Genomic DNA, 24139 nt, shown 5'->3' with positions numbered 1-24139 from the left:
AAGGTACTGTGGGCCCCTGCTTCTCAGATGCAGAAAGGATTTTGATGAATGGGAGAAACGTTTTTCTTGTGAGAAATGCATGAGGTTTAATTTTGAGACCACTGGGGGATATACAGGAGGACACAGTGCTTTCATTTTCAACCTGATGAACTATCTTGGCCTTAACAGTTGGCTGAAATGTGATGTGGATTAATTCAGTGCAGAAGACATGAGAGGCACTTGTAGAACCACGTTGAGGCAAATAATTTCAAGTAGCTCAATAGCTACTACAGGCACATTACTCAGATGCTCTTTATTTGAGGGTCCGGGTTACAGATGAATTTTCCATCACACATTTTGGTACTAGTCCAGAGGGGTGGAATGGAGCTCAAGTTTATATTCGTGTGGATTTGAGCAGAATCAGAATTAAATAACGTACATTTTATTTGTTCACAATGGGCTTGGTTTGGGTAAGAGAACATTTATATACCTATAGGTAGTCAGCCCACTCATGCAATAGCCAAACGGAACGAAGACGTGGGCAGATGTATAAACTTTGGGAAATACTTCACAACACAGAATATATTCACTGAAATGTAACAAAGAACAGGGGAATCGCGGATTTCTTTGAGAAAAACTAACTCGCAGAGGAAAAAGAATTTAAATCTCGAGGAATCACACACAAGTGGTATATATCAGAGAATTGTAAGTGCATTATAAGTGATAGAATATGTTCATCAGAAAAAGGCAACTGATGATTCAAAACGATTAATAAATAGTATGATTTGTTTATCTGTTAAACATATATAACCACTACAGTTTGCATGAGATTGTGAAATACAGCCTTTAAACAGGGTACAGCTTTAGTCTGCTTTTGTTGTTACCTGGAAGTAGAAGTCTAATGTTCCAACCATGTCACCATGCTCCGGAAAACACTGAAAAAACACACGCAATGACTGTTAGCCCATACATTTAACACACAGAAAAAGTGTGTACTTAAGTCTTCAATCTGTGCTACTTGTAAGGCGTACAGTTAATACTTTTTACGTGCATTGCTTCATTTTATATACTGATGGTACTAGTAAATTTCTCCAGATTAACTCGTTTGAAAATTCGCAAAAACGTTTAGAATTAAATAATAAAATATCAACACATAAAAAATACTGTGTAACAGTTCCAAAAGTAACAATATTTTAAGTTTTTATGATGAGGACTAAACAATGCTGCATGCAATTAGTAGACATTATTACATCTGGACATTTCGTTTTTTACATTCTGAATCATCACCTTGTGGGTAAACTAATTCATGAGCTAAAGTAACCAGTGTTATCCATACAGAGATTTGAATGGAGTATCCGATCTACTCCGTGCTGACAAACAGAATGCAACTAAAGTGCTCTTTGTAGGAGGCTGGCTCAGTTTATGGTGTACACCTATTGGTGAGACACCGTGTACTGAGTTCAGGCAACCCTTAGAGATTGTAACAGCGATCCCTGATAACCAAAGCTCTCAAGGGGTAACTGTCGAGAGGAGCTAAGGCTTATTCGGGAGAGTGTAAAGGGGTACAATACCACATAGTCAGTCGGTGAATCTTGCACATAAGAAAGAACCACACCAGTGTTAGAAAAGTACTTCTTTATTTATTAAACACAACCATAAGTACTACCTGGTATAGATCCTACCCAGAGAGTTCAATGAACATAGGAATATACTTTAAAACAGGTAAGTAAAGCATAGAAATCAAATGGGCCCTTGTGTGTGTGTGGGGGGGGGGATACATCATTTACGTAGAAAATTGGAATGCGAGGTGAGAACAAAATCAGGACAGATATTTAAAGATGAAGAAACCAGGAGAAGAACGGAACAACCAGAGTTAAGTAGCTACAGACCACCAGGTGGCCGGGTGCAGAGGTGTTACACCGTGTCAAAGGTCTATAGGATAACAAAGGGAAAGTCACAGTTGGTATTTTAAGGATCCTTCCCAAAGGACCCAGAGGAAATCGGCTGGATCAAAGAAGGTTGGAGAGCCACCCGCCCGTGTACACCCAGTGAACCAGGTACCTACACCAGGGAACCCAGGTGCATAGGTGCAAACTAGTTTCGGAACAGCCTGTTGATGTTAACCCGTTGCGTGCTGCCGTCGCGAGCACTACTTTCGTAGTGCTGCGCACGTCCAATGGCCGACGCGGCCCTGCCCACGCAAGGAAACGCCCGCACCGGGTTAATGGGGGATCTTGGAAGTTCGTCGGCTACATCGTCTCGTGGACCAGGTCGGGTGACCCCAACCATGGATTCTGGATGAGAAGTACCCGAAAGTAGAGGGGACAGAGTGCAAATCACCCAGAGATGTTCAAGAGGAGCAGGAACACAATGTCACCCTTTGTCGGAGGTGCTTACTATAGCATGCAGGTTTTCATGTAGTAGCTGTGGAGCCCAGGAGACGATGCAGGAGCACAGGAACTGTCCACAAGCTGTCCCACAATGGTTGAAAACATCAGGAGGGTCAATGGCCGGCAGAATCACCAACAAGCTTAAACAAAGACAACAGTCGGGTTGCAGGAAACATTGCTTGGCTGCAGACCAGCAAGGTCTGTGGGACTAAACCAGCGCCGGCTCTCAGCACACAGGAGAGCCAGCAGGAATCAATGGAGACCCCAAGAGGAGGCAAGGGGAGACGCAAGGAGGCCTCAGCAGCACACAGAAGATGGCCGCCTACATTGCAGGAGATTCAGGGAGGACGACACAGTTGCAGCGGTGTGATGCCCGGGGCTGGGGCTTCTAGGAGCCCCAAGATCTTCCGTCAGGACAATCGACAAGCCTTGGCAATGACAAACAGACGTGGTGAACAGGGATGCGGTTCAAGTCGGCTGGAGAAAATTACAGTCTAAGTTGCAGGGAAAACTGGGCTGGCCTCTGGGGAACCAACAAACCACCACCTGTGTTGCAGAGGTGGGAAGTGTCCATGGGACTGCAGGATCAGCAAACCAGTCGTCAACGTTAAGGTACCTGCGGATGCAGGAGAGTGATTTCTTGACTCGAAGGGAGATTCCTTCTTGTTTGGATGCATGCAGAGTCATGAGAGACTCGGGTAATGCATGGCCACAGAGTTGCAGAAAACTTGGAAAAGCACAGAGATAAAGTTGGGGTAGGAATCTTTCCACCAGGAGCAGTATTGTCTTTGTTCCTGGCTCGATTCAGCAGCAGAGTCCAGAAGCAGAAGTGTCTTCAGGCAGGTCTTGATGAGTCTTGACAGTGTCCAGAACTAATCTCAGGACCCAACCTCAGGGAAGTCCTTAAGTAACCCAAAAAAGGGGACGGACACCTACTGTAGTGAGCCACCTATCAGAGTGGTCAGGGATGCCACTCTGAGGACCTAACCAGTCAGATGCTCCCAGATACCAAGATGGCAGAATGAAGCAGCCAACCGGAGGAGCTCTGGGTACCTCCCAGGGTAGGAGCTGGACAGGGGGGTGGTCGCTCCCCTGCCCTTTGTGCAGTATTGCACCAGAGCAGGACCAAGGGCTCCTGTACTGGTGGAAACTGGTTTATGCAAGGAGGGCACCAAATGTCCCCTTCAAAGAAGTCTGGAGGTGCTCGTGAGCACCCCCACCCTAGCCTAAGACACCTAATTCTAAAGCCCAGTTGGCTTTACCTCTCCTCTACAGGAAATCCTTCGTTCTGCCATTCCCTGCCAGGGTTAAACTAAGCAGGAGGGCAGAACAGTGTCTGGGATAGGCAGCAACACTAGCTTGCACACAGACCCTGCAAGGCTACACAGGTAGGCAAGGGGGACCTCTAAGGAGCCCCCAGTGCATGGTATCATGCAACTAACACTGTAATCAGTGTAGTTGCAGGATTCCAACATGTTTGATACTAAACCTGACAGGGTTCGGTGAAGTTGTAATGTAGTTGGACAGCTCTACTTGGCCAGTGTCCACTACATACTTTAAAATGGCTTCCCCACACTTACAAAACCAGAGCATGTAGTCCAGGCTTTGTAGGGCTGTCTCTTCCTGTGCAGGGGCACTCTCACACTTAGAACCATTCACCCTGCCTGTGGGCTGTAAGGCCTACCTTAGGGGTGGCTAATGAGTTTTAAGTACAGTGACCGGGATATAAGGAAAGCCTTATATCTCTGGTGAAAGGTGCATGCACCATTTCACGCAGGCTGCAATGGCAGACCTGCAGACACAGTTTGCATGGTCTCCCATGGGTGGCACAATACATGCTGCAGCCAATGAGAGACCGCCTGATGTACCAATGCCCTAGATACCTTAGTATATATACTAGGGACTTACATGGGTACACCAGTATGCCAATTGTGGAGTGTACAACGTACTTACAAGCAAATTGAAGGGATACAGCACAGACCCAGGGGTCCTGATTAGTAGGATCCCAGTGTATTACAGTCAAAACACACTGACACCAAGCAAAACATGGGGTAACTATGCCAGAAAGATCATACTTTCCTACACTCTTCAGCTTCTTTCACAATCTACATGGGTGTGCTGGTGCTATACAGCTCGCTCTATGTGTTGTTCCATTAGCTACGTTTTTAAATGTCAGACCTATTTTGCAGCTATTTATTTTAGTTCCCTGGGCTTCTTGGTTAATTATAACCTTAATATTTACTTAAGCAAATTATGGCAGAGTTCAAATTAGAGCTTTCTTAAACTTGCATAACAAGGAAATCAATGTACTCGGTGAGGAACTAGTGAACTCAGCTCAAGGAGAGACAGCAACCAATGTGAACCTAATGTCCTATTGTATATTGGGTGTTTCCTGGGGATGCTATACTCTACTCTATGTAATTCGTGCTTCAGGGGTTACTCAGATGCTATGTGACGTTTGTCTATTCCTAATGCACCATGTCTATGCATAAAATATATGCATAAAATAATAATAAAGAGTACCTTTCAAAATAAAAAACAAGGAAATAAATGTAATTGCTACACAAGCATGTAAACCAGTCGACCATAATATCGGAATCACTCAACTGAGTTCATCTTGGCTTTGTATTTAAAGAAAATTAAAATCCCATATACCTCAAATTACACTGAAATACAACATGCAAGACCTCCAAGCTTAATGAACACCACAGCATTACAACTAAGAAAAATATTGTATGTAAGAGACATGCAGAAATACACGAGGCTTCAGCATTTGTCAGCACATGATACAAAGTAGTACAATTGTACAAGTAGCTTACCTTTAATTTCGGCGACAATGGAGTCGTTTGGCGTTGTGGTGGAGTCGAAGCAGCTAAGGAGGGACTTGGATGATGAGGTACAAGAGGAAAAGGGAAGCGGAAAATAGGAAAAAAAGGTACTTTTTGACCTCATTTCCTTTAAGTCCCCCAACTCAAAGTAGGAGGGATTCCCGCGACAGTTTCCTGTATGGAAAGGCACATCGTAATCAGTTCAGCTGAACTCTTGCCTGGAGTCTCGCCGGCTGCCGTTTGTGCCTATGGCGCCGTCGACACAGAATAAGATTCCTGGTAGAGGTGGAGGGAATGTGGTGGTCTTTCACCCATGTACCTGCCAACATCTAAATCGGGCAGGCAGACCGCCAAGTTGGCGGCGGGAAGACCGTAAAAAAGCCAACATCTAAATCAGGCCCTTAATTCCACAAATATAGTCCAATGTCACAGAATATTAGTCAATGGACCTCAAGATCTCCCTTTTCTACCATATTTTCACCATCTACCTTGTACATTTTTCGGGGTTGCAGTAAAGTCTGTACATTACTATTTATTGGTCTGAGCTACCCTTTATGTTTATATACGTTCACTGGATGTCCAACCATTGAATGCCATGGTCTTCTAAGAATTTTTCACATTTTATTTTTGTTGGCTCAGGCTGCCACTCAAGTATACATACGTTCACCAGAAATCCAACCCCTAGACAATGAGCTTTAGTCCTATCTTTATTTTCCAAATACAGTATTTGTAAATATTTGTCTTATTATGTACGGTATTGCGAACAGTATGGTAAGCAAAGCTGAACTTTCAAACTCTGGATGTAGACAATTAGTATATTAGAGACCAATGCCAAATCAGTCCTTCTATAGAATATCCTTGGGGAACGCTGTTACAACGAGCGCATATGTGGAACAAGTCTGGACTCAGTCTTTAAAAAACGCCACCTGACTTCACAATCACGTCCTGCTGAATAGTCAATAGCTAATGCAAGCACTGGGCAAAAAGCTGTTACTTTTATAAAAGATTTCTTAATTAACAATAAACAAATCATCGGTTGATTGATTAATTTACCCTAACTTGCTTGTACAATAGGGTACTGTCGTAAAAATGAATGACCATAGAGAATTCTGAGGGTTTGAACCTGAAGAACAAGTTACTTACGTTCGGTAATGCATTGTTTGGGAGAGACAGTATCTAGCTGCATATTCCTTACCTTTGAATTTCCCAGGTATCAATCTGGATCGGGAAACATCTGCGTGAGCAGTACACTGCGCACCGCTGGGTGGCTCCGTTTGGCTCTGGGTGGCGTAGTTGGCGCTGGATGTGACGTCGCAATCACCTATATAGTCGCCACCCAGGCACACAAACGTCAGCTACTTTTAACTTTTTCGACGCCTGAAGTACAGAGCCATTAAGTGAACTTACTAGCAATGGTCAAAACTATAAAGCGGGCTACCCATTCCCTATAAATGAGACCGCAAAGGGGGGAGGCATGAGTTGGACTGTAAGGAATCTGCAGCTGGGTATACTGTCTCTACCAGATAATGCGTTACAAAAGGTAAGTAACTTGTTCATCTGATAGATTCTTCTAGCTGCACATTTCTTACCTCGGATTAGAAACCCAGGCGAGTTGACAGATTCAGGTAGAGGACCCTCTCCTGCTGCTGCAACAGAAGATCCTTCTGAAGAGGTAGCCTGATTGGAGGATTGATACTCTTCACAGTGCGTCCAGCCTCTTGGATTTCCTGTTGGGTGGCAGAAGGGATCTGTAGATCTTACAGAGCATGCGAAGGGTGTTGAAGCAGGAGGAGGAGACGGCGTTGACTTGCTTAGTCATTGAGAGTGTTGAGTCGAGGATGATTCCCAGGTTGCGTGCGTGGTCGGTGGATGTCGGGGCTGCCCCCAGTGCCGTCGGCCACCAGGAGCCGTCCCAGGCTCAAAGGTTGGAGCCGAGGATGAGGACCTCCGTCTTGTCCGAGTTCAGCTTCAGAAGGCTGATCTTCATCCAGGTGGCGACGGCCTTCATTCCTTCGTGGAGGTTGGCTTTGGCAGTGATGGGGTCCTTGGTGAGGGAGAGGATCAGTTGAGTGTCGTCGGCGTAGGATATTATGTTGAGGTCGAGCTGTCGGGCGACGTGTGCGAGCGGGGCCATGTAAATGTTGAACAGTATCGGACTGATGGAGGATCCCTGGGGTATGCCGCAGATGATCTCAGAGGCTTTAGAATGATGTCGTCAGTGGCGGCGGCGATGAGAGCAGTCTCGGTGCTGTCATTGCTGCGGAACCCTGACTGGGAAGGGTCCAGGATTCTGTTTTCTTCGAGGTATCGGGTTAGCTGTCTGTTGAAGATTTTCTCAATGACTTTGGCCAGGAAGGGGAGAAGAGTGATTGGCCAGAAGTTCTTGAGGTCTCTTGGGTCTGCCTCAGTTTTTTGTGTAGGGCGTTGATCTCTGCGTGTTTCCAGCTCTCTGGGAAGGTCGCGGTCTTGCGGGAGAGAATGATTAAGTTATGCAGGTGGGGTGCGATGGAGCTGCTTGCTTTGTTGAAGACGTGGTGTGGGAATGGGTCTAACTGAGAGCCGGAGTGGATTGTGCTCATGGTCTTGATGGTGTCATCGACGCTCACTCTGGCCCAGGCTAGCAGGGCACCGTGGTCGATGGTGTGCGGAGGGTCTGTTGTGTACTTGTCCATTGGGTCTGTCTGGGTGTCGTGTCGTGGATATCTACTATCTTGCGGTGGAAGAAGGTGGCGAGGGAGTCGCACAGGGCTTGCGACGGCGGGATGTCGTTGGTGTTGGAGCTGGGGTTGGAGAGTTCCTTCACGATGTTGAAGAGCTCCTCGCTATTGTGTGGGTTGTTATCGAGGCAGTCTTTGAAGGAGGTCCTCTTGGCCGCCCTGATGAGGTGGTGGTGGTGGTTGCGGATGGCGTCCTTGTGTGCTGCGTGGCTGTCCAGAGTTTGTTCACTGTGCCATTCCTTCTCTACTTTCTGGAAGGTTTGCTTGGAGGCAAGGAGTTCTGGGGTGAACCAGCTGGCCCTCTTGCTGGTGTTTCTGTGGGGGGGTTTCTTCAGCTGGGCGAGGTGTTGGCGCAGTCCTCGATCCAGCGTCTGAGGCTATGGGCAGCGTTGTCGGTGTTGGAGGGTTCGGTGGGTGGGCTGAGAGCGAGGTTTGCATGTAGTTGGTCTTCGGTGATTTTGCTCCAACAGCGGCCGGGGATCGGTTGGGTGCGGTGGTGTGTGGTGGGTTTTTGGAAGGTGAAGTGGATGCAGCGGTGGTCAGTCCAGAGGAGTTCGGTGGTGTGTCTGACGGAGAGGTGCGGGCTTGAGGAGAAGACGGGGTCGAGCGTGATGCCGGCGGAGTGGGTGGGCGTTGTGACGAGTTGCTTCAGTCCGAGGTAGGAAACTTTATCGATCAGGGTTGTGGAGTTGTTGTCGTTGTTGTTCTCAAGGTGAAATTCAGGTCTCGGAGGAGGATGTAGTCGGTGGAGGTCAGGGCATGCGTGCTGATGAAGTCGGCGATGGAGTCGCTGAACTGGGGACAGGGTCCGGGAGGTCGGTAGACGAGGATGCCTCAGAGGGTGGAGTTAGGGTCTGTGTGTTGACTGCCGGGCAACAAGCAGCTTTAGGGACCGCTCCCTCAAAGACTTTGGCGCCATGTCCCGGCAGTCTGAGCACAATTTGAAGTCGTGGTCACACTTGAGACACCATAAGCACACACGGTGTGGGTCGGTAACCGACATGGTGCAGTGATAGTTGCCACAAGGCCTAAACCCTACCTTCCTAGTTGTCATTCTTTGACACACAATGAAAAAATCTTCAACAAAACTTTGACAAAAGTCTGTGAAAAAGAGACAGGGGGTAGCTCTTGTTTGGATCAGTACACCCTTTGGGAAACGGTTGCGCAGGTGCTGCCACAGGTCTCAGAGGAGGGCTGTGCTGTGCTCTCCCAGGCAATGAAAGAGGAGAGAGATGCAGCAAAATGTACCATTAGCCAACTAGCACGGAAAGAGAGAAAACTGAGGTCCGCGCACCTTGGTGTTGCCTATATGGGTGACCGGGACATCACATCCGGCACCAACGATCCGAACGGAGCCACCCGACGTTGCGCAAGGGTTCTCCTCACACACAAGTTTCCAGATCCAGTCTGATGCCTGGGAAATTCAAAGGTGAAGAATCTGCAGCTAGAAGTCTCTATCACATATGCCTATATTTTAATACTAGGTCCCTTCCCTGGCACTGCATGGAGATCTGAGACTTAATTAATGACACCAATCCAGACTTAGTTTTCATCTCCAAAACATGGATTAGCAGCTGTACTCTGCCGGAGATTACAGCAGCAATACCAGTAAGATATAACATTTTGAAATGCGATAGAGAAGGCATACATGGGAGGAGATATCGCTATCATCTTTAAGGATATAAACCTTTGCACTGGTGAACGGAGCGCCTTAATGGTGGACTGCAAAACTTTAGCATTCCAGTTGCCCCAAACCTCACTGGTGCTGCTTGGGAGTGCTGTTCTTTAGAGGCCGCCCAGTTACAACTCTCAGTTGACATCCAATCTCTTTTCCTGTTTATACCCCCTGGTTTTAAACAATCACTTTTTAGTAATTGGGCATTTTAACTTGCAGTATGAAATCTCGGAGGACACCCTATGCAAGAGGATGGAGAACGAGATGCAAATTCTTCATCTAAAACATTGTATCAAAGACAATAGATCTGCTGTTTTCAAATACTGAACCTATCAGGATACATGATGTACGAGTTACTTACCTTTGGTAACAATGTATCTGGTAAAGACATTGTCTAGCCGCAGATTCCTTAACTTAGAATATCCCCAGGCGTCAGAGTGGACCCGGAATTTTTTTGCAGCAGCACCTCTGCGCGCTGGGGGATAGCGCCACACGACCCCGCCCTGACGTGGTCCACGACGTCAGATAGGTCATATAAGTCTATCCCGGCGCGCTGACATCAGTTTTTTTCAGAGAAACATTTCCGCTGCACAACGCGGAGCCTCCAACAACAAGCATTTGCAATGCAATAGGTCTCGCATTATTTAAGTTTGAGCTATTAGCATTGTAAATGGCAATTGTTTTTTGCTTTGTGCTATAGTTTTTTTTTTACATAAAAAGCTACATATAAAATATGTTTTATTAAAGTTATTTATGCAGTATCTAAATTTTGTTTGCATAAAAGAGTACAATAATATCTTAGTTAAAAAGTCAAATATTTTAATGGTAATTCACCAAATGTTCATTTATGTGTTGGTTTTGAAAATAGCTAAATTAATAGCTTTGTCATTTACAATGCCAATAGTTATAACTTTGCAAATGTGACACCTATAGCATTTGTAATGCAACATTTGTATTTACGTGACTTAGATGTATTGATATTACAAATAACAATGTCTTTTAATTTTTTTTAATACTTAATAAAAGTGATTGTAATTTATAATGGCAATAGCTTAAACTTTTGTAAATAACTTTTGTGAAGATTATGTTCAGTGTATTTTATTGTAACGAAATCCAAGAACAGAAGTGAAATATTAACATCTTTTTGTGACATTTGTAATAAAGCTTGAAACATTGAGAGAACATATTTGTGCTGTGGTGGTGCTGAGTGATGCTGTGGTGGTGCTGAATGGGGCTGTGGTGATGCTGAGTGATGCTGTGGTGGTGCTGAGTGGTGCTATGGTGGTGCTGTGGTGGTGCTGTGGTGGTGCTGTGGTGGTGCTGAGTGATGCGGAGTGATGCTGAGTGATGCTGTGGTGGTGCTGAGTGGTGCTGTGGTGGTTCTGAGTGATGCTGTGGTGGTTCTGAGTGATAATGTGGTGGTGCTGAGTGACTGTACTCACTGTCACTCTGCACTCACTGTCACTCTGCACTCACTGTCACTCTGCACTCACTGTCACTCTGCACTCACTGTCACTCTGCACGCACTCTGCACTCACTGTCACTCTGCACGCACTCTGCACTCACTGTCACTCTGCACTCACTGTCACTCTGCACGCACTGTCACTCTGCACTCACTGTCACTCCGCACGCACTGTCACTCTGCACTCACTGTCACTCTGCACTCACTGTCACTCTGCACTCACTGTCACTCTGCACTCACTGTCACTCTGCACTCACTGTCACTCTGCACTCACTGTCACTCTGCACGCACTGTCACTCTGCACGCACTCTGCACTCACTGTTTCTGCACGCACTCTGCACTCACTGTCACTCTGCACTCACTGTCACTCTGCACTCGCTGTCACTCTGCACTCACTGTCACTCTGCACTCACTGTCACTCTGCACTCACTGTCACTCTGCACTCACTGTCACTCTGCACTCACTTGTATCTGTCCGTCTTTGCTTTATTTTTTTTATATCTGTACATGTCTGAATTAGCTCATAAGTGCGTGAGTGCTTGTGCGGTCATATATGTAACAGTAATGAATGTAACTGCATGAACGTGTGGGTTTGTGCTTGTGTGTGTGCGCGTATTGGGGTAACTGTGCATGGTGTGGATTGCATGTTAGCATGTAACCAACTGATTTTGGCCTCAGAAGTTCACATGCCCACAATTACAGATTTCACTCACTGGATCAGGCTGAAATCCTGAGCCAACTGAAACGCCCACCAGTAAGCTGTAACACAAAGACAAAAGACCCACGGGCATTTGAAGTTCCACACGTTTTCAGGAGTCAGCAGCCAATTTAAAACACATTTATGCAAATACGCAAAGAAAACTTCCAATCCTGCATCTGAACTTCAGTAGCACGAACAGGAAGGAGAAGCCAGACAGGACCTGCAGTGTTTAAGAAAGAAAAGTCTGAAAGTAACGGGGGGAGTGGGTGGGGTGCAAATGAATGCTGAAATAAACAATAGAGGAAAATCAGGAAATGTACTTGCTGCTCCAGAATTGAATGCAGTCATCTGTAAATGAAAAGCAATATTAAACACTATTGCATACTGGATCATCGGCAATGCATTGTGATTGGCTAGAATGTCAATTTATACGTATCTGAGGCTTTCGACACACAACAAATCAAGTGTAACACCTGCCTCGATTTGAGGAAAGTTACTGTGTATGAAAAACTGACACTTGCAAAAAAGCTAATCCTGAAATGATACCACTGACTGACTGCACTGGACTCTACGGAAGAACTGACAGTGGTAACATAACGTTTTATAAAACTTAAGAATTCATACATATTTGTGTGCATTCATCAGAAGTTATTTCATATAGGTCCCGACTGCCACAGCTTGTGCGCAGTAAAAATTCAACAGTCTAGAAAACAAAACCCATAAAAGGTAAAACTGCATTATATTGTATTTGTTTTTTGTAAAGGTGTATATAATATATATATATATTTTTTTTTTTAAAGAGCCTGGTATGCTATAATGTATATGGGACAAACCATGTTGGGTTTTTATCAGGTGGAAGGGTTTATTTTCCATGGGGCAGGGATGGCAAGCACTTTGGTCGAGTACATTAGATCCTGTATACCTGACCCTTATGATCCAGGCTAGACTATAAATCAGTACACTCACCATCTCTAGAGGCAATAACAATGTTGTGTGTAGACTGCAACTTAACGAATAATAAACATACAAAATATGTAAACCTCAGTACAACAGCAGCTGTCATTTAAAATCAGTGCTCATTCACACTTGTGGTAATCAGCTCAGAAATGAAGAGTTGCAATTTATCATGGCATTAAATTAATGCCAAATGCCGTACTGTACCATGAATACAGATTACTACCGGCTATCCGCGGTGCCAAACAAGGGAACCACTTTTTTTTACTGCAGACATGCAGCAGTGCCTCAACCCACTGAGCAATTTCACGGGTGGGTTGTGTCTGATGATCTGTGGTTACGGCAGGGTTAATATTACACGGCACAGCAGCTCGGAATGTATCAACCTGGGGAGGATGAAAGCTTCCTCTGGCGAGGCAAACCTTGTGCGGCAGGCACACTAACCCACCAAACTATCCTGCTGGCAGTGTCAGTAAATGGCTGCCACGTGCGCTACGCACTTGTGACTTGGACAGACTTTCTGCTTTTACACAAGTCTGGCGGACTGGGGGCTGCGTCCCGGAGAGTGGGGGCAGAAGAGGAGTGTGGGGGCGGGGGCGCGAACACAGGCACCCCCCACAGGATTAACGCACCCCGCCTGAATGTAGCAGCTCACACAGATGGCATTCATTATCCGTCTATCAACCCACTCACGAGACCGAGAACTTGTGCTCCGTGAATTTCTTGGACACGGGATCGAGAAGGATCGACAAGGCCATTCGCTGCTGTTAGTCTGCTATCCCACATGACCGCCCTTTACCACCAGGTTCTTAAATGGAAGTTAGACCGATTGCCTTCTCTGCAGCGTTTCGCAAAGGGAATAGATCAGTCAGCAAGCGAGTTGTAACAAGCTGCATGTGAATACAACAAGCGCTGCCATGGTGATAAACATCAAAAAGCACCAAATACTCACAATCGAGGAACTTACATTTCAGGATGTCACAGTGTTTAATTTCCTGCTTACAAGAACAAGTAAATGAGATATCTGATGTTCTCACATTCAATAATGTGACATTATTACAGGGGGTTAGGCACACCGTAACAGACTGATATTGCAACACATAAACCCACTGAAAACCCTCACCCACCCTCCGTATCCCCGCCGAAAAACCTACATCCAGGCACTAAAGTGAGCGTGGGTGTCCTCAACTTGGGAGGGGGGAGGCTATGCGCGCTTAATGTGCGAGTGTAGAGGTGGCATGTGAGTGCAAGGGGCGCCAGTACGTGGTAAGTGTGGGGTGTAATTAAATATAATGAAATGAGAACAAACTCCAAGTTGTCGTCCTCCTGCTGGGCTCTCACCTTCCTATACCACGCAAACACCAAACTGCCCATCCCCCTGCTCAAGCCGCCGGCCTCTCCTTGGAACAAGCATGGCGCGTGCTGCAGTCCGCCGCCGGCCTGCGACCAGGAAGTCAGGCAGGCCGGGCGGGACAACCGGAAACAGGAAGTAGGAGGGCGGGAGCCTACCCCGCCTCCCACGGAAGAGCCGCGATTGTTTTGAGCACCGGAGCAGGCAGGAGCCTACCCTGCGCCCCGGTGCCGAAGAAGGAAGGAAGAGTCCTGCTGCCGGTGAGAGCCGAGGAAGCCGGTGAGTGGGGCTTCGCCTTGTTGGGGGGGCATGTGTGTGCGCGCGCGCGTGCGGCGGCGGGCTGTGTATGTGTGTGAGCGTGCGTGCGTGTGTGTGTATGTGTCTTGGAGTCTGTGTGTATGCGTGTGTGTGTGTGACTGTGGGGGGTTGCCTGTCTGGGTGCCTGCGTGTAAGTGTAAATGCGTGTGCATGCATGCGCGTTAGCCTGACTTGCTGGGAGTATGGGAGGGAAGTGCACGGCGCAGGACGGAACGTGCGCGTTCGCGCAGCCAAATCCGCCTGCTAAAGCTCGTGACAGTTTTTTGTCCCTCATTCCCCGGCATCGGGCAGCTTTAAGTCTCCGTCCCTGGACGCATCCTTCGGATGCGAATTCCAGGGCGAGACCTAAAAACTGTGAAAGTATGAGAAAAGTGTGCAAAGGATGAAAAATCCATGAAATAAAGAAGGTGGATGGTACAAACCGCCATCGGTAAAAGACAGTATCAGACACGGTCTACATACAAGCGAAAAGCAAAAGTGGAAGACGTGCGGGCTTGAGGAGGAGACGGGGTCGAGCGTGAGGCCGGCGGAGTGGGTGGGCGTTGTGACGAGTTGCTTCAGTCCGAGGTAGGAAACTTTATCGATCAGGGTTGTGGAGTTGTTGTCGTTGTTGTTCTCAAGGTGAAATTCAGGTCTCTGAGGAGGATGTAGTCGGTGGAGGTCAGGGCATGCGTGCTGATGAAGTCGGCGATGGAGTCGCTGAACTGGGGACAGGGTCCGGGAGGGCGGTAGACGAGGGTGCCTCAGAGGGTGGAGTTAGGGTCTGTGTGGATCTGAAAGTTCGGTGGTGCTGAGCGCATGGTCGTTGCTAGTCGAGACCCTGATGCTGTTCTTGTGGACGATAGCAATTCCTCCTCCGACTCCGTTGGTGGGGTCTCTGCGGGTGATCTTGTAGCCGTCTGGGATGGCTACAAGATCCTGGGATGTCGGGTGTGGAGCAGTCGTTCAACCAGGTCTCCGCCAGGAAGGCGAGGTCCGGAGATGTTGTGTTGAGCAGGTTCCAGAGCTCGACGGCTTGTTTGCGTGCAGAGCGGGCGTTCAGTAGTATGCATCGGAGGTGGTTGGGGTCTTTCTTGGCGGGTGGTTCGTCGGCTCTGAGGCTGGTGTAGTTGCAGTTCCGGCAGGTGAAGGGTCCGTGTGTGCATTTCGGGGCAGCCTTAAAGCAGGTGTGGGTCCGTCTGGTGTTGAGAGCGTGCAGAGTGCTGGCGTCGAAGTGGTGGCGGTCGTCGTGGCGGGTGCGGGGGACAGGGGTTCTGGCGCTGGGCGTAGTCCAGGCGCGGACAGGTGCAGATGGACTTCCCTTCCAGGGGCGCGGCCACGCAAGGCTGGCATATATGGGGAGGGAGAGGGAGCTTGGAGGCGGGGGCAGCGAGTGGGCAGTCAGGGGGGCGGGGCCACAGCGGCAGGGGTGGTGAGGGACGATGAAGGGAACAGAAGGTAAAAGGGCACAAAAAACTAGGGAAAACGAGTGTCACAAAAGGCAAGACGGCACAGAAATACAGGTAAAAAACGAGTGGCGCATAAGGCAAAAAGGGCACAGAAATACAGGAAAAACGAGTGGCACAGAAGGCAAAAAGAGCACAAGAATACAGGGGCATCTGAGAAACGGGCAGAGAGGCACGGGGGCAGCAAGGGGAACAGAAGGAAAAAACCGGGCTGAGCGACACGGGGGCAGTGAGGGGTACAGAAGGAAAAACCGGGCAGAGACATGGGGGCAGCGTGGGGTACAGAAGGAAAAACCGGGCTGGGAGACCCGGGGACAGCGAGGGGAACACAGGGAGGAAAACGGGCACGGACCACGACACAACAATGAAAAATAGGCAATACAATAAAACAATAACGCGAGAGATGAACAAACCTACGGCCTACCACTGGCCACCAGGGATGAGGCGCAGGTTGTAGCCTGCGGGAGGTGGAGGGCCTCGAACTTCCTCAGTAGCGGCAGCTGGGGCAGGGACACACAGGCGGTGCTGTGCGGAGGGGGAGGGACCTACATGATGGGGTCAATGGTCGTTCTCCTCACCGTGCAGCGGCCGGCATATATGGGGAGGTGGGAGGGAGGAGCAGCTAGAAAGCGGGGGCAGCGAATGGGCGGGCCGCAGGGGACGCAGCAGCGGGGGCGGTGAGGGGCGATGAAGGGGACAGAAGGCAAAAGGGCACAAAAAACGAGAGAAAGGGAGTGGCACAGAGGCAGAAAGGGCACAAGATAGAGGGCAGAGAAGGCAAAATGGGCACAGAAATACAGGAAAAAATGAGTGGCACAGAAGGCAACAAGGGCACAGAAATACAGGAAAAACGAGTGTCACAGAGGCAAGAGGGCACAGAAATACAGGGAAAAACAAGTGGCACAGAAGGCAAAAAGGGCACAGAAATCTAGGAAAAACTAGTGTCATGGAGGGCAAAAAGGGCACACAACAGGAAAAACGAGTGTCACAGAGGCAAGAGGGCACAGAAATACAGGGAAAAAACGAGTGGCACAGAAGACAAAAAAGGACACATAAATACAGGAAAAACGAGTGTCACAGAGGGCAAAAAGGGCACATTACAGGAAAAACGAGTGTCCCAGAGGCAAGAGGGCACAGAAATACAGGGGAAAAAACGAGTGGCACAGAAGGCAAAAAGGGCACAGAAATACAGGAAAAATGAGTGTCACAGAAGGCAAGAGGGCACAGAAATACAGGGAAAAACAAGTGGCACAGAAGGCAAAAAGGGCACAGAAATACAGGAAAAACGAGTCACAGAAGGCAAGAGGAAAAAAAAATACAGGAAAAACGAGTGGCACAGAAGGAAAAAGGGCACATGAATACAGGGGCAGCTGAAAAACAGAAAGCAAAAACAGGCAGAGAGGCACAGGGGCAGCGAGGGGAACAGAAGGGAAAACCGGGCAGAGACATGGGGGCAGCGAGGGGTACAGAAGGAAAAACCGGACAGATACACGGGGGCAGTGAGGATTACAGAAGGAAAAACCAGGCTGAGAGACACGGGGACAGCAAGGGGAACAGAGGGAGGAAAACCGGCACGGACCACGAACAGGCAGCGGGGTAAGACAGAACAGCAGCAGTCACAGACACAACAATGAAATACAGGCAATACAATAAAACAAAGCGGAAGATGAACAAGATGAACAAACCTACGGCCTACCACTGGCCACCAGGTGGTAGCCTGCGGGTGGTGGAGGGCCTCGAACTTCCTCAGCAGCGGCAGCTGGGGCAGGGACACACAGGCAAGCTTCGCATACCAGTCCAAATCCTCTCCAGGATTGTCTAGCTGTTGTTCTTAAGGGTCCAAAAACCCCTTCCCACTCTTCTCCCATGTGTGAAACCTCTTTGAAATGTACAGGCAACGACCCCTAGACTATGTTGGCACTGGAGTTGATGTGGACCTATGTCGATCTAACTCTGAGCCATAGGTAATCAGAATGGGGCTGGTGGCACCAGTGGTGCCAGGAGCATCCATCGACTTCGAAGCCGGCGCTGGTGAAGGTCGTGTTGGCACGACTGGCACCGACCCGAATTTTGAAATGGATTCATGAGAACCCACAGGTGCTGAGGCCAGAGCCATCAGCACTGTATCTGATGGAGCCTCCTCCAACCCAGTAAGGCACGAAGGAACACCGGAGTGGTCACACTGGCTCCCGGAAACGGGGGGAGGCGCGGGTTCGAGCCCGGCTCTGGCTCGGCAGAAATGTGCCTGTAACGTTGATGTTCCTCCCTCTTCTATTCAATGCTCAACAGACAAGGTGAAGTCCGCTTAGACTTTCTTCTTGTACCTCATCCAGAGGGTCTCAAGGAACTTGAGTGCAACTAAGAGGACCTGGGGCTCCTGGAGCAGTCCCGCAACCTTCTATTCCTTGGGACCGGACATCGGAGGAGTTGCGCTCGATGGCATTGACTGCCGGGCCACAAGCAGCTTTAGGGACCGCTCCCTCAAAGACTTCGGCGCCATGTCCCGGCAGTCTGAGCACAATTTGAAGTCGTGGTCACACTTGAGACACCATAAGCACACACGGTGTGGGTCGGTAACCGACATGGTGCAGTGATAGTTGCCACAAGGCCTAAACCCTACCTTCCTAGTTGTCATTCTTTGACACACAATGAAAAAATCTTCAACAAAACTTTGACAAAAGTCTGTGAAAAAGAGACAGGGGGTAGCTCTTGTTTGGATCAGTACACCCTTTGGGAAACGGTTGCGCAGGTGCTGCCACAGGTCTCAGAGGAGGTCTGTGCTGTGCTCTCCCAGGCAATGAAAGAGGAGAGAGATGCAGCAAAATGTACCATTAGCCAACTAGCACGGAAAGAGAGAAAACTGAGGTCCGCGCACCTTGGTGTTGCCTATATGGGTGACCGGGACATCACATCCGGCACCAACGATCCGAACGGAGCCACCCGACGTTGCGCAAGGGTTCTGCTCACACACAAGATTCCAGATCCAGTCTGATGCCTGGGAAATTCAAAGGTGAAGAATCTGCAGCTAGAAGTCTCTATCACATATGCCTATATTTTAATATTAGGTCCCTTCCCTGGCACTGCATGGAGATCTGAGACTTAATTAATGACACCAATCCAGACTTAGTTTTCATCTCCAAAACATGGATTAGCAGCTGTACTCTGCCGGAGATTACAGCAGCAATACCAGTAAGATATAACATTTTGAAATGCGATAGAGAAGGCATACATGGGAGAAGATATCGCTATCATCTTTAAGGATATAAACCTTTGCACTGGTGAACGGAGCGCCTTAATGGTGGACTGCAAAACGTTAGCATTCCAGTTGCCCCAAACCTCACTGGTGCTGCTTGGGAGTGCTGTTCTTTAGAGGCCGCCCAGTTACAACTCTCAGTTGACATCCAATCTCTTTTCCTGTTTATACCCCCTGGTTTTAAACAATCACTTTTTAGTAATTGGGCATTTTAACTTGCAGTATGAAATCTCGGAGGACACCCTATGCAAGAGGATGGAGAACGATATGCAAATTCTTCATCTAAAACATTGTATCAAAGTCAATAGATCTGCTGTTTTGAAATACTGAACCTATCAGGATACATGATGTACGAGTTACTTACCTGTGGTAACAATGTATCTGGTAAAGACATTGTCTAACCGCAGATTCCTTAACTTAGAATATCCCCAGGCGTCAGAGTGGATCCGGAATTTTTTTGCAGCAGCACCTCTGCGCGCTGGGGGATAGCGCCACACGACCCCGCCCTGACGTCGTCCACGACGTCAGATAGGTCATATAAGTCTATCCCGGCGCGCTGACATCAGTTTTCTTCAGAGAAACATTTCCGCTGCACAACGCGGAGCCTCCAACAAAAACTGTGACAGTATGAGAAAAGTGTGCAAAGGATGAAAAATCCATGAAATAAAGAAGGTGGATGGTACAAACCGCCATCGGTAAAAGACAGTATCAGACATGGTCTACATACAAGCGAAAAGCAAAAGTGGAACAAGGCTGTGAGCAAGAACCCCGCTAGGCGAAGCGTAAACCTTGGCTAAAGTGCAAGCAACATGGAAAGAATATCTCAACAGACTGTTAAAACCATGTAGAACTGTGCCGTCCAACAAGGACGTTACAAAGAAAAAACAGCAATTTACTGCAAGAAAGTATGAAAAGACCGGCACTTTCCATATAATAATGGAAGCCTGAAACAGAGCTTAACAGGTCTTCAAAGAAGACAACTATATTGGAGACAAGAGCCCCTAGTCAATAGAAAAAGGCGGGAGGGAGGGAAGGCAGCAGGAGAAGAAGAATCTCCTGATGAAAGTGAATGGAAGGCACCATCTTTACAGGAAGAAGTCCCTTGGAGGGAGTCAGCCGCATATGATAATTCCCAAAGGGGCGCAACTATGCGAGAGAAAACCAATGGCAACTGAAAGGAGGCAAGTGGAGAAGTCCACCTGGCAAGGTTCTCGCAGAACGGGTGGGCGTTAAGGAATCTGCGGCTAGACAACATCTCTACCAGATACATCGTTGTTACCAAAGGTAAGTAACTCGTACATCTGATAGAGACATCTAGCCGCAGATTCCTTAACTTAGAATAGATACCACAGCCATACCCCAAGTGGGAGGTGGATCTGCGACAGAACAACAGAAAGTGCTCGACGAACAAGTTACTTACCTTCGGTAAAGCTTTTTCTGATGGATACACTATCTGCCTGTGGATTCCTCATCTTGTGAATATCCCCTGCACCAGCAGCATTCGGAACTTTTTCGTAGCTCTCCACGCAGACGAGGACGACGTCACAGAAGCATGGTCCACTCGCGGCTCCGCTGACGTCCCCAGACCCATAAGAGAGCCTCGGCGTGATTATGTCAGTTCTGCCCTTTTTATCTGTGCCTTCGAGGCACACGGACGGACCGACACAAATATATACAGTATACACAGTACACAGTATTCAAACCAACACACACAGTGTGAAATAAATGCAGCAAAGCAAAAATATTAATACACTTCCGTTGAAAGTAACAGATAGAAAATATCAACATTGCCGTTATATACGGGTGGACAACGGTGAAGTGGGTGGGTCAGTGAGGAATTCAAAGGCAGATACTGTATCCAGCAGAAAAAGCGTTACCGATACATTTGCTAGTGGATTCCTCGCCTTGTGAATATAGCCCCACACCAGTCCCCACTCCCGGAGGAGGGTGTCCACCCTTCTGTACCAAAAAGTCCTGTAGGACGGAACGCGCAAAGTGACCGTCCCTACTCACCTCAGAATCTAAGCAGTAATGCTTTGCGAAAGTGTGGGGGGAGGCCCAAGTTGCCGCTCTACTAATGTCCTCCACAGGAACACCCCTAGATAAGGCAGATGTAGAAGACTTTGCTCTAGTAGAGTGAGCTCTTATACCCTCTGGATGATCCTTACCGGCCAAAGAGTAACAGATCTTGATGCAAAAGATAATCCATCTGGATAGGGTGTGCTTGTGCACCGCTCTGCCTGTCCTGCAGCCCACGAAGAGCTGGTCATCCACTCGAAAGTCTTTAGTACTATCGAGGTAAAAACTCACTGCCCTTTTAGGGTCCAAGCGGTGATGCCACTCCTTCTCCTTGGAAAGATGAGGGGGGAGGATGAAAGGTAGGAAGGGTAATGGACTGCCCCAGATGGAAGGGAGTTACCACCTTAGGCAGAAAAGCCGCCCTGGTCTTGAGTACCATCCTTTCAGCATGAATGGTCAAGAACGGGGGTTTTGAACTCAGAGCTTGAAGCTCACTTACCCTCCTTGCTGAGATAATGACAACAAGAAATACTGTCTTAAAGGACAACAGTCTCAAGGGACACTCATGCAGGGGCTCAAATGGAGAACCCATCAAAAAGGTTAAGACAAGATTTAAGTCACATTGAGGCACAATAAATGGAGTGGGCGGAAATTTGTTGGTAAGCCCCTTAATGTACCGTAACACAATAGGTGATTTAAACAAGGACGGCTGATCGGGCAAGCAAAGGAACGCCAAATCCTGAACCCAGGACCAGAGACGCAAAGACTCTGCAAAGGCAATGCGATCCCACTCCTCCCTGTTTGTTGACATACCACATCGCGGTAGTGTTGTCCGTCAGGACTTGAACCGACTGAACGCAAAGGGAAGGGAGGAAGGCCTTGAGCGCAAACGTATTGCCTGCAACTCCAAAAGGTTGATGTGAAGCAACCTTTCCTTTGGAGACCAAAGACCCTTGATCTCCAGATCCCCTAGATGAGCACCCCACCCTAAAGTGGATGCATCCGTTATCACTGTGGCCACCAGTGGAGGTAGATGGAAGGGCTTTCCCAGATACAGATTGCCCTCCACGCCCCACCAAGACAGATCCGCTGCAGCTTCTCAGGAGATCCTGACTGACTCCCTGAGATCTCTGCTGTGCTGAAACCACTGCCTGCGGAGGCACCACTGGAGCGCCCTCATGTGCTAGCGTGCATGGTTGACCAACAGAATGCAGGAAGCAAACAGACCGAGCAGGCGAAGGACCTTCAGGACTGGAACGACCGCTCCATTGTAGAACAAAGGGATCATTTCCTGAATGTCGAGAATCCTTTGTGGGGGTGGGAATGCTCAACAGTGTCCAGTACCGCCCCTATGAACAGGTTGCGCGGAGAGGGCACAAGGTGAGACTTGGGCACGTTTATTGAGAAACCCAATTTGTATCGGTTGTCACTTACAGATGATGAAGCACCTTCTCTGGCGACTCCGATTTGAGCAGCCAGTCATCCAGATAGCGAAAAACCGGAATCCCCAATCTCCTGAGATGGGCTGCCACCACTGCCATCACCTTGGTGAAGACTTGAGGTGCAGTAGTAAGACCAAACGGGAGAACCTCAAACTGATAGTGTTGCGACCCTACCATAAAACGGAGATACTTCCTGTGCGACTTCAGGTTTGGAATATGAAAATAGGTATCCTGCAAGTCGATGGACACCATCCAGTCCTCCTGTTGCAGCGCTTGAAGAACCTGCTCAATGGTGAGCATCTTGAACTTCTCCTGCTTCAGAAAAAGGTTCAAGATCCAGAGATCCAGGATTGGACGTAACCTGCTATCCTTCTTGGGTATCAGGAAATCCTGGGAGTAGCATCCCTGACTCCTTTCCAGCTCTGGAACCACGTCTATCGCACCTTTTTTCAACAATGTTAGGACTTCCTCCTGCAGGAGAAGAAGGTGGTCCTCCGAGCAAGCCCCTTGGCAAGGAGTGTCATTTGGAGGGAGAATCAGTATATAAAAGTAGATGCCCTGCAAGTCGAAGACACCATCCACCTATTCAGCTCGAGAGACAAAAGGCTTTACCTATTCTTACAGAGAAAGGCATTAAGAACAAATTGCATGACACCCTTCCTCAACAGATTAAGAGCCTCCTGCTGCACATTGCAATCGTAGTCGTCTGAGGTGATAGATAGAGGCAACAGGCATCGGAAAAGGCACAGGCATATAAGTGTTTGGCAATCTAGAGGACCCAACGGCCCATTTATATGGACTGCCAGCATTAAAACACTCACTCTGATATAGGCTGCACATGCTCCCTCAAGGGTAAGGTACAGCGGTTTTGTGGGGTGTGTCGGGTAGTGGGAGGAGGAAGAGGACAGTTAATACTGTGTCTGGTGACCCTTGGAGCTGCCCCTCACTCTGTAGTGCCACAAACAGTGGTTTTTAAGGAGGAATGGGTAAGGTGGCCTCGGGAAGCCAAAAGGGATAGCTCTTGAACTTATGAAACTGTTGAGGGGGCAGAGCTAGTCCAAAAGCACCAAGTCATGGCCCACTGTTGTCTGAAGTGTTCCAGTGCTGTGTCAGCCTTCTTGCTTAAGAGGAAAGTTCCATCAAAGGAGATTTCCGTACGGTTGGCCTGGACATCATCTGAGAAACCAGTGGCATCTGTTTTGACGGTTGTCACTGATTGAGGGGGTTGGAATGGCTTTCCTTGAATTCGAATGCCTTCCAAACTCCACCACTCCCAATTCCCTGCAGAGTCCCTAAAGATCATGATGGAATTCTGAAGATACCTACCATGCTGGATCCACTGTCTGTGGAAACACCATTGGAAGGTTCTCATGTGCCAGTGTGTGTAAGTAAACAACAGAATGTAGGGAGTTAGCAGACCCGGCAGGCTTAAGACCATCAGGACTGGCACCTGTGGTTCATTCTGAAACATTAGAATCATACCCTCAATGTCCCCTATGGAGGGGAAAAGGCTCAACTTGATCTGGTGTCCAGTAGTGCCCGTATGAACAGGATGCACTCAGAGAATACCAGGTACAGCTGCCATTTGTGATTCATCAGCAGCTGAA

At 48.2% G+C, this 24139-nt stretch overlaps 1 protein-coding gene across 3 annotated transcripts in view; it reads right to left on the bottom strand.

The window, feature by feature from the left end:
- GLS (glutaminase) overlaps nt 1–24139 on the bottom strand; it is a 926246-nt gene that overhangs the window by 483318 nt on the left and 418789 nt on the right. For all 3 annotated transcript variants that reach the window (XM_078680394.1, XM_078680395.1, XM_078680396.1), the window contains exon 11: nt 864–914. In XM_078680394.1, coding sequence (XP_078536520.1) covers nt 864–914 — 51 coding nt within the window. The remainder of the gene's footprint in view (nt 1–863; nt 915–24139) is intronic.

Source organism: Lissotriton helveticus, chromosome 3_1 (genome assembly GCF_964261635.1).
Source record: "Lissotriton helveticus chromosome 3_1, aLisHel1.1, whole genome shotgun sequence".
Lineage (NCBI taxonomy): Eukaryota > Metazoa > Chordata > Amphibia > Caudata > Salamandridae > Lissotriton > Lissotriton helveticus.
This window is presented reverse-complemented; position numbering and strand designations above follow the sequence as displayed.